General features: G+C 46.3%; 1 protein-coding gene across 2 annotated transcripts; it reads right to left on the reverse strand.

Moving 5' to 3' along the window:
- Positions 1–1,140: 1,140 nt before the first annotated feature.
- Positions 1,141–6,733, reverse strand: ZNF691 (zinc finger protein 691). Of its 2 annotated transcripts, none has more exons than XM_043875708.1 (2): positions 6,672–6,733; positions 1,141–2,613 (listed from the first exon to the last, which is right to left on the reverse strand). In XM_043875708.1, exon 2 carries the CDS (start codon positions 2,602–2,604, stop codon positions 1,756–1,758), a length of 849 nt encoding a protein of 282 aa, XP_043731643.1. In that variant the 5' UTR covers positions 2,605–2,613; positions 6,672–6,733; the 3' UTR covers positions 1,141–1,755. The 2 variants fall into 2 exon arrangements, with proteins under 2 accessions (XP_043731643.1, XP_043731642.1); XM_043875707.1 differs by having other exon boundaries at positions 1,141–2,713; positions 6,672–6,732.
- Positions 6,734–15,883: the final 9,150 nt, after the last annotated feature.

Raw genomic sequence — 15,883 nt, forward strand, 5'->3', positions numbered from 1 at the left:
AGGAAGCCCCTGGCAACTTCTATTATTAGGAAGCAATTTATACATACAAGTTGGGTGACTATATGTTTAAAATACCTTGTATGAAGATTTTCAAGGAGCAGGAAAATGTATATGAAATAAAAGTGCTTTGTAAACTGAAAAGGACCCTACAAATATCAGGGAATTGTTTGGAAGTCATGTTTTATGGTTAGAAAAAATAAAGGCACATCCCCTCCTGGGTGGGTGGCAGGATCCCATTGTAGTAGGTCAGGTCATCAGCTGTGCCAGTCACATTCTGCCAGCTGGCGACAGATGAAGGCTCCTCACTCTGGAAGAACAGAACCCCAGAGTGGCCAAAGATGGGGGTCTTTTGTATTTGTTGGAGGAAATCTGGGTGAACTCTATAAACTTTAATGCAGAAAACACTTAAAACTTGCCACATGGAGCCAGGCCTTCAGAAGGGCAGGAAGCCAGGCCTGACCTCTACCAAGCTATCCCAACCTTAGGAACTAAACTGCTACTACTAAGGGCAAAGACTCTCTAAGTTCACTTTGTCCCACCCCTCAGCCCCTATTCCAAGTTACAGTCATATTTCCTAGGCACAGAATAACGTCAATCTATTATCAATCTAAAGTTGAAAAGGTTCTCATCCTTGGCACTGGCGTCCCACAGAGCAAAGGGTCCAGGGCTGTCTCAAGAGGCCACGCTAGCTCCCACTTCTAGGAAATCACCTCGTCCCAGGCCAGCTCCCAAAGCAGCTCCTCCTTCAGAACCCAACAAGGTGAATGCAGTGAAAGAGCATCCGCTCAGAAACAAGGGAGACCCAGGCTGCACCCTGGCTCTACCAACATACCCATAATGTGATTCACAGCAAGCGATTTCACCTTTCCTCACTGGTCTCCTCAGCGCACTCCCTTGCAGGCTGCTGCAACTAAATAAAGAATGGGAATGTGACCTGCAGGATCTAGGGCACACAGCAGATGCTCAATTAATATTACTTCCCTCTCTCTCCCCTTCCTCCTCACAGACCTCAGTCAGCAGCTTCCTTTTGCTTTTCAGAACAGTCACCCATTCTTTCTTGAAATTCAACTCCCTTCCAGAGTAGTGGCAGTGTGACCATCTCTCCACCTCTTTGATGCCTCCAAATAAGTACACGGGTCCTTTTCATTAAAGGGTTTTACTGCTATTCCTGGGGAAACAGATGCACGCTGGGCTGGGGATGATGAGTCACAAACATGAGGGAATGTGAAGGTGCCTGGATCATGGCTCCTTGAGGGTTTCCCTTTCATTCCTAAAGTAGGACCTCAGACCTCTTCTCCAGGCCTGGGAAGCCCCTTCCTCCCTGTCTGATTCAGGCACAGTGGGTGGAATTAGTGGACCCCTGCAGTGCGCCCTAAGCTCAAGCAGTCCATATACAATACAGAGGCCCTCCAGACAGTGATGCTTATCTCACAGGTACTTCCTTAAAGGCCAGGGGACGGTCACCCTAATGATATGAGCAAGTACTAAGCCTACCCTATTTCTCTTTCACCCCAAGGAGATGAAACTAAGAGAGTCCTCTGACTTTCTACCACAAGAAATTGGCCTGGAAAAATGTAAAGATTTTTACTCAGAGTCCCTTCTCTGACTTCCTGGAGATCCTGGCTTCAGAGGCAACAGAAAAACCATTCTCCAAAGTGGGAGAAGGGCTTGACGTCAAGGGGGCAGCAGCAGATCCTAAAGCTCTTTCTACGCTAGGCTGGGACCCCTTGCCCTGTCCTCTCTCCCTCGCCCGCTTCAGCTGGACTCTTTCCCGGCCGGCTCTCCCCGGTGTGTCTTCTGGTGGCGGATGAGATTGGAGCTGCGGGAGAAGTGCTTCCCGCACACGGTGCACCGGTAGGGCTTCTCGCCCCTGTGGGTCCGCTGGTGCGCCCCGAAGTTGGAGATGTCGCTGAAGGTCCGCCCGCACTCGGCGCACTCGTAGGGCCGCTCGCCCGTGTGGGTGCGGTGGTGCACGCCGAAGCTGGAGCTGTTGCTGAAGCTCTTCCCGCACTCGCAGCAGATGTAGGGCGCGGGCTCCAGGTGGGTCCGGTAGTGCACGGCCAGCGCCGAGCTCTGGCCGAAGCTCTTGCCACAGAGGTCGCAGCGGAAGGGCCGCCGGCCCAGGTGGTCCTGCTGGTGCGTGGTGAGGTCCGCGTGCCGCCGGAAGCGCTGCTCGCAGTTGGGGCACTTGTAGTGTTTCTCCTCCAGGTGGATGCGCTCGTGGCGGATCCGGTTGGAGCTTCTGGAGAAGCTCTTACCACACTCGGAACACTGGTAGGGCTTCTCGCCCGTGTGGATGCGCTGGTGTGTCCTCAGGTTGGAGGTGTTGTTGAAGGTTTTGCCGCACTGGACACATACAAAGGGCTTCTCATCCACCTCGGGCCTCCGAGGAACAGAGAGGTCCTCCGGCTCTGCAGCAGAGACAGCAACTTCCTGCGTGGGCTCTTCTGGACGGGGCCCTTGTGGCCCCTCTGACGGGCTTGCTTGCCCAGGCTCTTTGTCCCCATCCGGGATCTCGGAGTCATCCACTCTCCACGGCTTATTACCCCGTTCCCCTTCCTCGGGCAGGTGCTGTTCTGGGCTCTGCTCCTTCTCACTGCCCATCTCTGAACCCTGAGAATGAACACAAATGGCCAACGCCTTTATTCCATGGGTCAGGCCAGCCCCCAGGGAATCTTCTATCCTGGTTTGATTCTATCCCAGTACACGATCCCTATAGAAAGAACCATTTCATTCCATTAACTGGAATACTTGGAAGAATGCCTTTACTAACTTTTAAGTGACAAACCTCCACAGATACGTAAAGTTACCCACCACAGCAAAAAGAAGGCCCCCAGCTTTGTCCATCCCCAAAAGATGTTATTTGTGAAATTTGCATAATGTCACTTATCTTGCTGCTAAGTCATTTCAGTCGTGTCCAACCCTGTGCAATCCCATAGACGGCAGCCCACCAAGCTCCCCGGTCCCTGGGATTCTCCAGGCAGGAACACTGGAGTGGGCTGCCATTTCCTTCTCCAATGCATGCATGCGTGCTAAGTCACTTATCTTACTACCACACTAAACCACAACAGTCTAGACTCTAATTCACCTGCAAGTACAAGAGCGTCCACTAGGGGGTGAGTTTGATTTTTCTGCCTAAATGTAAGTTAACTGAAATTCCCATTCTGTTTAATCTTTTCTGGAAAAACCTTCCTTACAAGTATCCCTCTATCTGCTTGCTTTCAAACTGAAAATAACAGTAACCTCTAATTCCTACTCACTCACAAGGCCCAGCTCTGAATCCTCTTAAGTGTTCCACCACCCTTCCCTTCCCCACATCTCACCATAGTCTGACAAATAAAGGGTAACATCTGGGTCCTCCAAGATCCACTGCAGAGCCTGCACTGTGTCTGTTCTGATTGGGCAGTACCCACTTCCACTCACACACCCCACAGAGCAGTGCCTACACACACAGTCTCATACCACACACAGAGGCGTACTCACCAAACACACAGTCATATTCAAACACACTCAGTCACTCTTACAACACACGTGCATATCATGCAATCACACATACACAGCCACACATGTACCAATCACACACACCACACACAGCCCTCCCATACACAGAACCAATACATGGCTACACAACCACACATCACACACACACCCAGCTATACTCTCACACCACACAGTCTCACAGGCACACACTCCCCCGTGCCCCCACCTCCGCCCCCCACACACGGTGCCCAGCACGGGGCCTACTTGTGCATACATCAGTAGATGCTTGCTAAGCTGCACAGACTCCTTTTGAGTTCCTACAGACAAGGACGGCAAATGAGGGGGGAAAAGTACTGATAAGAGGAGAGTGGTGTTTCCTCTGAACCTTGAGGAAATAATGGCATTTCAAAAGGCAGAGTGGACTGGTGGAAATACTTTAGAGTGACATGAACAAGGGGATGAGGGAGGGAAGCCCAGGCTATGATGGAACACTGACGACAGTGAATGAAAGATTGGCAATTCTTCAACCTTTGTGGAAAATAACAACAAAGAATAATGGAAGGGACACCAACTACATTTAGGGCTGGATCCCAATGGTGACATATACTCTCTTTACAACTCTGCAAATTACTCAACCACTCTGAGCCTCAACTCCTGTATCACTAAAATTGTGATACCAACTGACACAGCCGGACTGTGAGAGGAAACGCCTATCAAATGCTCAGTGTAAAGTGTGGCATGTACTAGTCATTCAGTACATGACAGCTGCGATTAACTGCTGAAAACACTATATGCTAGCCCTGTAAAGAAGGCAAGGATGAAAAAGATTCCTTACATGATCTTGTTAGAAAAGGAAAACATTCAATTAAAAAATGGTACACTGTATATAATCTAAAATGTGAAATATGGACAGTACGTTAAACCTTTAAGGAGTGGGGTGGGGGGGTGGTCAGTAAACTTTTTCTGTAAAGGACCAGGGAGTATATACTTAGTAAATATTTGGGGGCCACAGGATCTCTGCTACAACTATTCAACTGTGCCATTGTATCATAAAAGCAGGCATAGAAAATCCATAAATGATTGGGTGTGGCTGTATCCTAACAAAACTTCATTTTAAACAAAAGAAAGCAAACTATAATCTACCAATCTCTGTTAAGAGTGTTTTTGTTTTTTGTTTTCAAGAATCTAGGTAAGTAATGTTTAAAAAAAAAAAAAAGGCTGCTTCACTTCCAAAACTGCAAAAATAAATAATAAATAAATCAGAAACTATTCCTTGATACTTAGTCACTGTCTCCTGACCATCCCTTTAAAAATCACAACCCCTCCAAAACAAAAAGTTAAAAATAAAAATTATAACCCCTTCCCCCACACTCAGTTCCCCCTTGCCCCATAGCACTTCTCACCTTCTAATGATCTGTTCTTTATGTCTGTTATTTAGTATAGGCCTGCCCCTGCAAAACATGAGTCCCATTAGGGCCAGGTTCTTTGATTTATTCATTAATGTAAACCAAACTCCTAGAGCAGTGGCTGTCAAACACAGATCCTTAATAAATATTTGCTAAATAAACTGAAGACCAGGCCTGTCTCCACAACCCATTTCATGCTTACTTGTGTCTATTCTCACCCACGATTCCTTAGCTATCTCTTAATTTCTGCCCACTTCCTCCTTTATGCATTCACAGGATCTTGTACTGGCTTTTAAGGTGTCTTGCAATTATCTGCTTACATGTCTGTTCCCACTATTAGTTTATAAGCAATTTGTGGACAGGAACTGGTTTGGGAATGTCTCCAGCACAAGGCCTGGTGCTCAAAATTTTTTAAGTATGAGTGAATGGTTATGATCTTAATTTACCTCCCACTCCTGCCCATCCCACCTAGGGCTCCAATATCTCTCTTTATGCAATGAGCTACAAAGCCTCCACTCACTACTGATCCTACTATACTGAGAATCCACAATATACCAAGCTCCGACTCTTCCCAGAGCTGAATGCTGGGTTGAATAAGATTTAAGACTATAGTCACCACCCTAAAAGACTTTATGGTACAGTGCAGCGTCATGGGCCACCAACCCCAGAAACTGTCATACAAGTGTAGAAGGTTAAGTTCCAGGAGAAGCAAGAAACTTGTAATTTGCCCAAGGGCACACAGCAAATGAGTGGCAGAACTGGGAGCCATGCCCATCGCTCCAAAGCCAGTGCTTTTAAGCGCTACACCAGTAATAAATACAGTCCCATGGAAATTCTGATGACACAGGCATATCTCCCTGAAGAGTTCAGGGATAAGCAGCTTCATGGAAAAGGTAGTCTTTTAGTCAGGACTTGCAGGATGGGTGAGCAAAACTGGAACTGACAGAGATGGGGAACCCACCATCTAAGAAGACAGTGCCAGGTAAAGAGCATTTCCATATCACATTTCAGAGATTTGGGGAGAAAGAGACTCATGGCGCTTGTCTTCGCAGGAGGTTCAGAGGTACAGGCAGGACCACAGGTGGAAGGGACTGAGACGGGGGAAAAGGAGCCAGGTCTAACAAGAGCCAAGAAGATGGGGCTGGTGATCAGAGATGTTGAAGGCCAAGGGCCTGGGTTGGAGGGACGGGACCAAGCTGGAAAGTGGTCTGAGGGACCTTTAGGGTCGAGGCTTGGAGGGAGGAAGGAAAGAGGGGAGCTTGGAAATATCAGGAGAAATGTGTGAAATAACTGCGAACTGAACAAGGGAGGTGGATAAGGAGACAGAGAGAGAAGAGGACCAAAAGAGTCAGAGGGTCCGAGGAGACTGGTCAGGGTGGGAACCCGACCCAAGAGGTTGGGCTGTGTGCCGCCAGGCGGAGTCTGAGGTACGAGCGTTCTAGAGGAGCTAGGTCCAGAGCTGCCGGGCGGGGTTGGGGCCGGAGGGGTGGGAGAGAAGGAGAAGCTGACGCCAAAGATATGGTCAGTGGTAGCGGGACTGGGTACTCAAAGGCCAACAGAAGGGCGGGAAGGCAGGGGCTTGGGGCCAGAGGCTGGCCGGGCAGGCCGGGGGTAGGGGCCAGGAGTTGGGACGAGGGAACACAGGGCCCCGTTTGCTCCCCAGTGGGTCCGCGGAACAAAGCCACAACCCCAGCTGCCCGGTGAGAGGAAGGGGACTAAGCTGAGGGCTCCCCGCGAAGCCACTAGCGCCTAGCCACCGCGACCTCGGGCCCGACCCCAACCCACCTAGCTCCAGCGTCTCCCGGTCAGGAACAGCGCCGCCTCGGTGAGCCGGGGGGAGGAGCCGGAACCGGAAACCGGAAAGGATCCGCCCTACCTCTTCAGGATTGGTTCCTGAGGATTCCCTTTCCTTTTTACTGGCTATACTGGCTGCCACAACGCAAGAATCCCCGGTGTGGCCTGCTGGGAGTTGTAGTCCTGTGGAAGATAATAGGCTCGGAGAAGAAATTTGAGAAGTTTAGAATTTAGTGGTGGAGACTGGATTCCCTGTAAAGTCGAGGGCTTCCTGCTGCGCTCCGGCGTTTTAAGCCCAAAGTGCGGGCCACCAGTGTGGGAAGTAGTAGACTATGTAGCGCTAACCTACATGATCTCCTAGGGGTCACGAATTCAGAGTTTCTTCTTCACTCTAAATTTGCCACCCTTGGCGATCCTGTAGACATCCCCCGAATCCAGAATCTCGCGCCCAACTGGAGATTTATAATTTAAAGTCAAAGGATTTGGAAACTGGAAGGGAATCTATTTATTTATAATGAATTATAGTTGATTTACAATATTGTGTTAGTTTCAGGTGTATAACATAGTGATGAGGGGTAGTTGTTGTTTACAGATTATATTCCATTATAGGTTATTTCAAGATATTGTGTGTAATTGCCTGTGAGATACAGTAAATACTTGTTGCTTATCTATTTTATGGATTCTAGTTTATATCTGTTAATTCAGTACTCCTAATTTATGCCTCCCCCTGAAAGGGAGTTGAAAGATCACCTAATCCAATACCTTTGTTGGAGAAGCTAAACATTCCCTGGCCAAGGAACCACCTCCAGTTTCCTGAAGTCGCTGCACAGAGATTTTTCTGAGTGCTACTTAGTGAAACTTTACTTTTGTTCATCAATTCAGACACAACAAGACCTCTATCCAGGATTAAGATTTTTTTTTTCAGGTTTAATTTTTTAAAAATCTAATCAAATATGTAGGCTAAAATTCTACAAGACTCTCACATTTTCAAGAATATTTCAGTGCAAAGAGAAAAAAGAGTATTGTCTTCAGAGATAGATACACTAGGTTTATAATCCCAGTTCTACCACCTTGCATTATTTCCTTCCCCTATAAAATCCCTGGCTGAATTACTGTAAGAATTAAATAAGTTAACATATGTAATACTTCTGCCACCACAAATGTCAGTTCTGTTTCCTGTTGGTAAGTTTTCTTGGGTGCAGTGTGAACAATGTGAATCAGTCATAAGACTGGGATAGTCGCAAAAGTATGTTTGAAACTAAATACGGATGAGTGAAATATAAATTCCCCACATACACTACGACTTTATAAGTGGATATAAATGAAATACTGAGAAGGCAGACTCAGAAATAAAACTGTGGCTTTATTTTTAACTGGTTAAACTCACCTGGGTGGAATCAAGGCTCTTCAAAAGCAGTCCTGTAATGTGCTTTTTGCTTACCAGCCCAAAGCCTTTCCCCACAGCTTCTCATTCCCGATGAAAATAGGAGCATGCCAAATGACAAATACCAAGCTTTTATTTAAGGACTGTACAAAAGCAAACAAAAAATTCCTCTCTGAATCTCAGAGGGGATTCAAAAGGATCAGTGTAACACACGGCCTCACCCACAGCTGACTTTTCAAGGCCACACACAGCTGGGCTACTCTGTATGAAGCCTTGCTTCCTATCTTCCTGAGGGTGATCCTTAGGTTTTTCAAAATTAAGATTACGGCTACCACGTTTAAAGTCCCCATACCTGGTTATCACCAAGTTAGCTTTGAAAACATTCTCTAGTGGCTCAAATGGTAAAGTATCTGCCTGCAATGCAGGTGATCTAGGTTCCACCTCTGGGTTAGGAAGATTTCCTGGAGGAGGTCATAGCAACCCACTCTAGTATTCTTGCCCGGATAATCCCCATGGACAGAGGAGTCTGGTAGGCTGCAGTCTATAGGGCTGCAAGAGTCGGACACAACTGAGCTACTTAACACGCACACATATTAGTTCCACATGTCACCAAACTATACTGTAGATAGCACCAAGGAAATAGAAAACAGTGACTTTCTTTTTTTAAATCCCTCTGGCCCTCTGCCCTGTATTCCAGAAGAAAGAAGAAAGAGTATGTGATCCAAAAGAAGTTTACTTTTTAAAAAGCAGTCCTTGGGGGTTAGAAGCCTGAACTGAGAAAAGGAGAAAAGTGATTCTTGATGTGATAAATAAGTCAGGACTGGGCATCCTAACTTCATAACTACAAGCCTGAGTGCAGGATGAGGCAGGATGAAGTGCTTTTAAGAAGACCCTTGAGTAGAGAGTCCCTATATCTCAGTGACACACATTCCACCCCATCACCTAAACCTAATCTGATTGTTCATTTGGTTTTTAAGAATTCTTGCAGGGCAATGGAAACTTCAAGTTCCCAGAAGTTCTAAAACCGAGCCCTGGAAAAAAGGTGGTACAAGGGAAACCACAAAGGGGTCTGGGCTGGGGGAAAGGAGAGGAGATGCTTCAGAATCACTGGGCCAGGAGACTGAAATCCAGGGAACTGGGCAAGAGAGTCTGAGAATCAGGAGATGAGGCCCATCCCTAGAAAGAAGGAACCTTGAGCCCCTGAAGGGCTGGGCCAAGGTCAGAGGACCAGGACAGGATCATATCCCTGAGTGGGACGAGCTCTGATGCCTGAGCAGGGAGCAAGAAAGGGTCCACCTGCAGGGCCACATCTCCATTAGCCTGGCCTTTTTCTTCTGTCTTGGGGACAGTTGATTCCTCTGGTTTCTGGAGTTCAGAACAGATAATTAGAGGTGCTGTGTTTTTCCCTCCATCATGAAGGCAAGGTTCAAAGAAAGGGCGGAGGGGGCCGGAGAAACTGTGGGTGAAAGTAAAGATGTGGGACTGGTTGGTTACATTGTAGAAGGAGATGACTCCTGCTTCATAGTCCAGAAAAATCCCCACACACCTCGGGGGCTCTTTCAGGCGGAAGGAGGTCTGCGGGGATGTGAGGGCCTCGTACTCATTCCCTTGATTCTGTCGCAGGAGCCAGTGTCCGTTGGCGGGCGAGGCAGTGACCTTCCCCTTCCTGCTCACTGACTCACTACACACCCCCAGGGCCCATTTGGTCTTGTCTGCCACAGACACCTCCCAGTAGTGACAGCCAGCTATGAAGTACTCGGAGCCCAGGACGCTGACAACGAAGTCAAATCGCTCGGGATTGTCGGGCACGGGCTGCCTTATGTCTCCAAGCTTCACACACTTGCGGTCCTCAGACAGGATGAGTTTGGGATGCGCTGTGTCTGGGTCCAGGGTCACAGTCACTGCAGAGAGTCACAGAGAGGTGAGGTTTTAGGAAGCTAGGTCTCCAGCGACGTCTGAGTAGCTGTGGAGGGAATAATCATCTCTAGGTCTGCAACCATGGTGCCCCCATCCCCACATGTCCTGGAACTAAAAAACAGTATGTTGTCCAGTCTCCTACATCTGCTAGTGGATTAAGTAAAAGAGAGAAAAGTTTCTCATCTGTCTGTGAAGCTGCCTTAATCCTTAAGAAATACTGCCTTTGACTTTGCTAGTCCAAAGGACTCTCACGGATGATAATAAACAAATTTTGATGTTAGACCCAATAGCTTGATAGCATATTGGAGCCCCAGCTCTGTCTTACACTAGTTATGTGATACTGGGCTTGTTATTCATCTCTAAACCTTCATCTGTAAAGTGGGAATAATAGCAGCACCGATGTTGGAGAGCTGTTGTGCAGATTTGATGAGTTAATGCACTAGATAATGAGTGTGTGATGATGCTTATTTTCTTAACTAAAATTATTGCCTATAGTCATCATCTTAAAATGTTACTGCAGAGAGATAGCTTCTTAAAATTATGGATTATGAGGGTAACAATGAATCTCCTTCTGTCCCCAAGTCAAAAAACAGGCTCATTTTGGAGAGTTAAATCCACAAAATGCACACTCAGTCAAGTAGTGTGAATGAATCAGACTAGGAGAGTGAAAAGGGTTTGTGAGTTCCCAGAATGTCAATCTAGTTGACCCGGTGTTTTCTCAATGGGCCGACTCATGGATTCTATTGTTCCTGCCTAAACGAAAACCTTTTGAATGGAAGAGGGATGAGCATCTTGGAAAACACAGGAAGGGCAGCAAAGCAGTGAAAATAACAGGTCTCATTCAAACAGCAACAAAAAATGTGATTTAGGAAAAAAATTGAAGAGATGTGCAAATCTTTTCAAATAAAACTATGAAACCTTTTTGTAGTCTACATTGTTGGGGCTTCTGCCCAACTCACTCTCTCCTCTGAGAATCACCACTCACCAAGGAAAGGGATCTGCAGAGAAAGAAGGATGTGGCAGATGAGTAGAAAGAGACAGGAGCACTGACTAGCTGTCCCATAGTGGGAAAGGAAAGACTGCTCAACCTGAAAGCGCCGGAGAGACTACACAGGGAAAGATGACTGGGTTTGACTACAGAAAAATAAAACACCCATGCTTCAAAAGGAAAACATGGAGGAAATTAACTTGCAAATGAAAACTCAGAAACATACTGTGTGAAAAATACGATCAAGGGTTAATATAGCAAAAAGTCTCCACAAACTGAAAAGTAGCCAGAATAGGACAGGAGCAGACAAGTCACAGAGATAAAATACAAATAACCAATGGACTTAAGAAAAATCTCACAAATCATAGAATACCCTTAAGAGGAGTAAACCAAATATTTATCAGTGTTTTAAAAGAAAGGAGACTTTCTAAATCTAAATTTGATCCTCCCAAAAGAAAAGATTTTCAAAATTTGATTAACAGATACACAGATTAGATTTAAAATTTGTTAAAATTACAGTCTGCCTTCTAAAGAAACAGAGTCATGGGCTCTCAACTGTGGATCCATCTGACGGGTGTACCTTACCAAAGTGCAGCCGGGCCCTTCTCCAGCCTGAAAGACAGAAAAAAAGGCATTGTTAAAGTGATGGAGAAATAAATGGAGACTTCCTGATACAGGGTGGGGATGGGGAATGGTGGAAGGATGAGGGGGTGCTGGATGAGGAAAGTGCATCTCACCTGAGTTTGCTGCAGCTCTTTTTAACTCTACAAAAGAAGAAACACAGAGAATGAGTTTTCATTGGAAATGTAATCAACAGAAAAGAAGATGTTATGGAAGTTATAAGAGCAAAGGTACTTACTCAGTTCTCTCCGGAGTTTCTCTGGAGAATAAAAACAATTTGACAAATCGGAATGAGGGCTTCTACATGCCTGTAATGCTCCAGTCCTATCCCAACCACACTCCTAGAGCAGATCCTTCCCCCATGACAGTGTTTCAACAGCAATGACTCCCAGCCCAGGTCCCCAGCAATAATGCAGAGGGTCAGCAAGTTCCTATGGGAGCCAAAATGACCTGCAGACTCAACATACAACACATCTCACATAAATATATGCAACGTTGTGGGAGAAAAATAAAATATAGATTCATTTAAAACTGTTATTGAATTTCCATTAGATTTTCTAATGCATATTTTCTCAGTGTGAAATCATATAGATACGTCACATGTTTGATGATTTGGGGTAGTTGTTGTTATAACGAGGTTCTCATACATGAAAGGGTAGAGAAGCACTGCTCCTCATATATTCAGCTGAATGAGGATCCATCTACCTTGGATTCCACCTAACCAAATGTCATGCCTGAGTGATAGAAGTGTCTTCCTGATGACTTCACCTGTAGGAGGTACCTCTCTTCTTGCTAAAACATGTCCTTTTTAGAGACCAGATAACAATTGTGCAGGAAACAGGAGCAGGGAATATTTGAGGGAAAAAAAGAGGCCTTTATGAAGCCAAAAAATTCCCAACCCATATGCTTTAGGTACCCTTGTCCCCTCTCTTCTGCCCCAGGAGGTGAATCTGGGGCTCTCATCCTAAAACAAAGATGTCTGCAGAAGGTTTGGAGCACAGATGAGGAGCAGAACTCACTGAGAGCTTTATGGAGTCGTCCTAGAAAACAGAGAAAGAAGCACAAGTGAGCAGGAGGGCTCATCACGCCACCCCCCACCCCTGGTGGAAAGGATGATGACAATCCCATCAGCCCCAGTCCAGTCACATCTCCCTACCGGCAGATGGGGAAATTCACTGGTGCCGGTGCCACTTTCCGGATGACCTGGACTACCCTGACTCTGGTTCCTCTTCCCTTCTCTTTGTCTGTCTGGTTTCCTTTCCACTGTCTGTATGAATTTTTCCATATGTTTGTAACCAGTGTCCATGACTGTATGCCTTGCTGCTCTTTTATAACTGTTGGGCTTCCCTGGTGGCTCAGATGGTAAGGAATCTGCCTGGAATGCAGGAGACCTGGGTTCGATACGTGGGTCAGGAAGATCCCCTGGAGAAGGGAATGGCTACCCACTCCAGTATTCTTTCCTGGCAAATTCCTTGGACAGATGAGCCTGGTGGACCAGAGTCCATGGAGTTACAAAGAGTCAGACATGACTGAACATGTACTGCATTATGCTATGCCATAGTATCTATGGTGTAAAACTAGCTGAAGACCCACTGTTCACTTACTGACATGTTCTATTACTCTATAGTAGCCCTGCCCGAAGAACTGTGACGCCAGGAGGTCTGGGACATGTGCATATGCTTCTGTGCTTTGGGGGAGTACCTTCAGCTTTTCTGGAAGGGTGGTCTGCCCACTTTCCCCCTCAGCACTGGCCCCACCACAGGGTTGAAGTTATCCACCTGAGTTTACTGTCAGGCCCTGTGCTAATGGCTGGGCATGCATTAGGTGCTGGGCATTGGGGCAATGTAGCTGAGTATGATAGAGCCTCCCAATGAGACATTATTTTACCATTCCCACTACCAACAGCCTCCATTTATTGTGTCCTATTCTTATGATGTAGGTCCTGAATCCTCTCAATAATGTGAGGTGCATATAATGATTATTCCCATTTTACAGAGTGGTGGCCTGAGGCTCAGAGGGACATGGAAATTTGTCCAGATTATCCAGTTAGTAAGTGACCAAGGAGGCAGGATTCACATGCAAGTCTGTCTGACTCCTAGCTGGAGGCTTTCATACTACCCCACACTGTCCCTTCCCTTCTAGGACAGGATGGTCATTGCATCCTTGAGGCTGCATCCCACACTTTAACCAGTCTGGAGGAGATGAGAGGGGGGAAGGGAGGAGATGCCGAAATCATTGCATGTGGAGTCATTTCTGAGCTAGAAGACAATGATTCATCTTCCCAGGTAGACTTTCAAAGGGCAGAGTCCCACCTGCTTTTTGAACTCAGGGTTCTATCTTTTATCCTCAGTGGCCCAAAGCAAGCATTTAGTTAATGAAGACAAAATGGTAATAAGAGAAAGGTTTCAGGAATTGTAACAGGAGGTTTTTTTTTTTTAAGTTGTCTTTGTTAATACTGAAAACAATCAGGTGAGAGGATTTATTATCACAATTTTACAGATGAGGAAACCAAACCTCAGAGTAGTAGTGACTTAACCCAACCCTGTAAGTGGCAGATCTGAACCAGATGCTGCTGACTCCAGCACCTATGATCCTCCCACTGTCAATGCACCACCTCTATCAATGCAAAGTTTGTATGGATCCTTGAGATTCTCATACATCCTGTAATACCTTTAAAAAAAAAAAAAACTGGGACCTGTACCACACAGCCTGCAGGATCTTAGTTCCCCAACCAAGGATCAAATCTGTGCCCCCTGCATTGGAAGTGCAGATTCTTAACCACTGGACCATGAGGGAAGTCCCCCATAATACCATTTTAATATATTTTTACATGGTATATAGATCTTCTTTTTAGGTGATTGGTGGAAAAGTCAATGAACGGACCAATGAATTCTGACCACAGGAGTCCCCTCACCCGTAGCTACCAACCCTTGATACTGGAAAGCAAAGTCCAATAATACCAACAGAGGAGATATGTGTGGGGAATGTGTGCGTGTATATACACATGCACACATGTATATTGTACGTTTAACGAGTGACTATCAGCATTTATGTAGAAGGAGAAAAAACATGCTATCTGTTCCCTACCCCTTATGCTATACATATAATTACCTTTTTCTTTTGCATGGTCTGAGAGAAGATTTTCTAGAGGGAGAAAAGTAAAAAAAAAAATGAGATTCTGTGCCATTTTCTTGAGGATCCCTGCTTCTAACAGAGGTTATGGGCTCTTGAACATATCCTCCTCCATCTCCACCTCCTCCCCCTTATCCGGGCCTTCATCACTTCTCATCAGGATGCCAGAAAGAGTGGCCCAAACTGCCCTCACATTCTGTCTCCTCCCTCTGGTCTCCTCTCAACACAGCAGCCAAAGAGAACTTTCTGGAAGCGTAATTCTGGTCGGGATATCCTATTCACAGCTTCACCACTGCTCCACGGAGAAAAGTGAAGATCTTCATGTGATCCCCAAGGCCTCACATGCTGGTCCCTGCCTCCCTCTGCAGCATCATCTGCTGCCCCCTTTCCCCTCATTCAGGCACCATGTCAGTTTCTCAAGCTCTTCTGCTGTGGGTGGCTTTCTGTTCTCTCTTCCCCCATGTCAATCCATCCTCCAGGTCAAACATCACTTCCTTTGGAAAGTCTTCTTCTATCCCTGAAGTCTGGTTAGTTTCACCTGGTCACCACCTCTCCAGGCTTCAGAACGTCCACCTTTGTGGACATTTGTCTCACCATTAAATTCATGTGTACAAGACTTCCCTGGTAGCTCAGGCGGTAAATTCACGTGTACCTCTCTGACTGGATCAAAGCTTCCAAGAAGGCAAAGATTGTGTCCACTTTCACTCACCATTGTGTCACAAGCATCACCACTTAGTAGAGAATTATCAATTACTTGTTGAATGAATAAACATGTCCCCTGTGTTAGACCTACATGACTCTCCCAGAATGAGATCAAGCCATGAGTTCACAGACAACATCAACAAACACATTGGAAGGCAAGATATTACAAGAAAGAGTCATCAGAAAGTGGAAATGACAGGTTCTGATCCCCCACCTCACCACTGGCACCACCAAGGACAGCAGATGCTGGGATCTGCAGGTCCAGAATTTAGATTAGTGGGTCCTGGGGACACAAAAATGAACAAAATGGAGAAACATCTCCACCCAGCCCAGGACACTTACCTACCTCCAGCGCATGTTCATAGAGAAGCCTCTCTGGAAGGGAGAGAGAGAAATGTCAGCTTAAGGAAGGGTCTTTTTTTTTTTTTTTTCCTAAGGAAGGCCCTTTTCTAACACCCA

This window comes from Cervus elaphus, chromosome 20, assembly GCF_910594005.1.
Source record: "Cervus elaphus chromosome 20, mCerEla1.1, whole genome shotgun sequence".
NCBI classification, from domain to species: domain Eukaryota; kingdom Metazoa; phylum Chordata; class Mammalia; order Artiodactyla; family Cervidae; genus Cervus; species Cervus elaphus.

Bases quoted from the DNA above. Each gene is read 5' to 3' on its own strand.
- ZNF691 (XM_043875708.1), bottom strand. From the start codon at position 2,604: ATGGGCAGTGAGAAGGAGCAGAGCCCAGAACAGCACCTGCCCGAGGAA.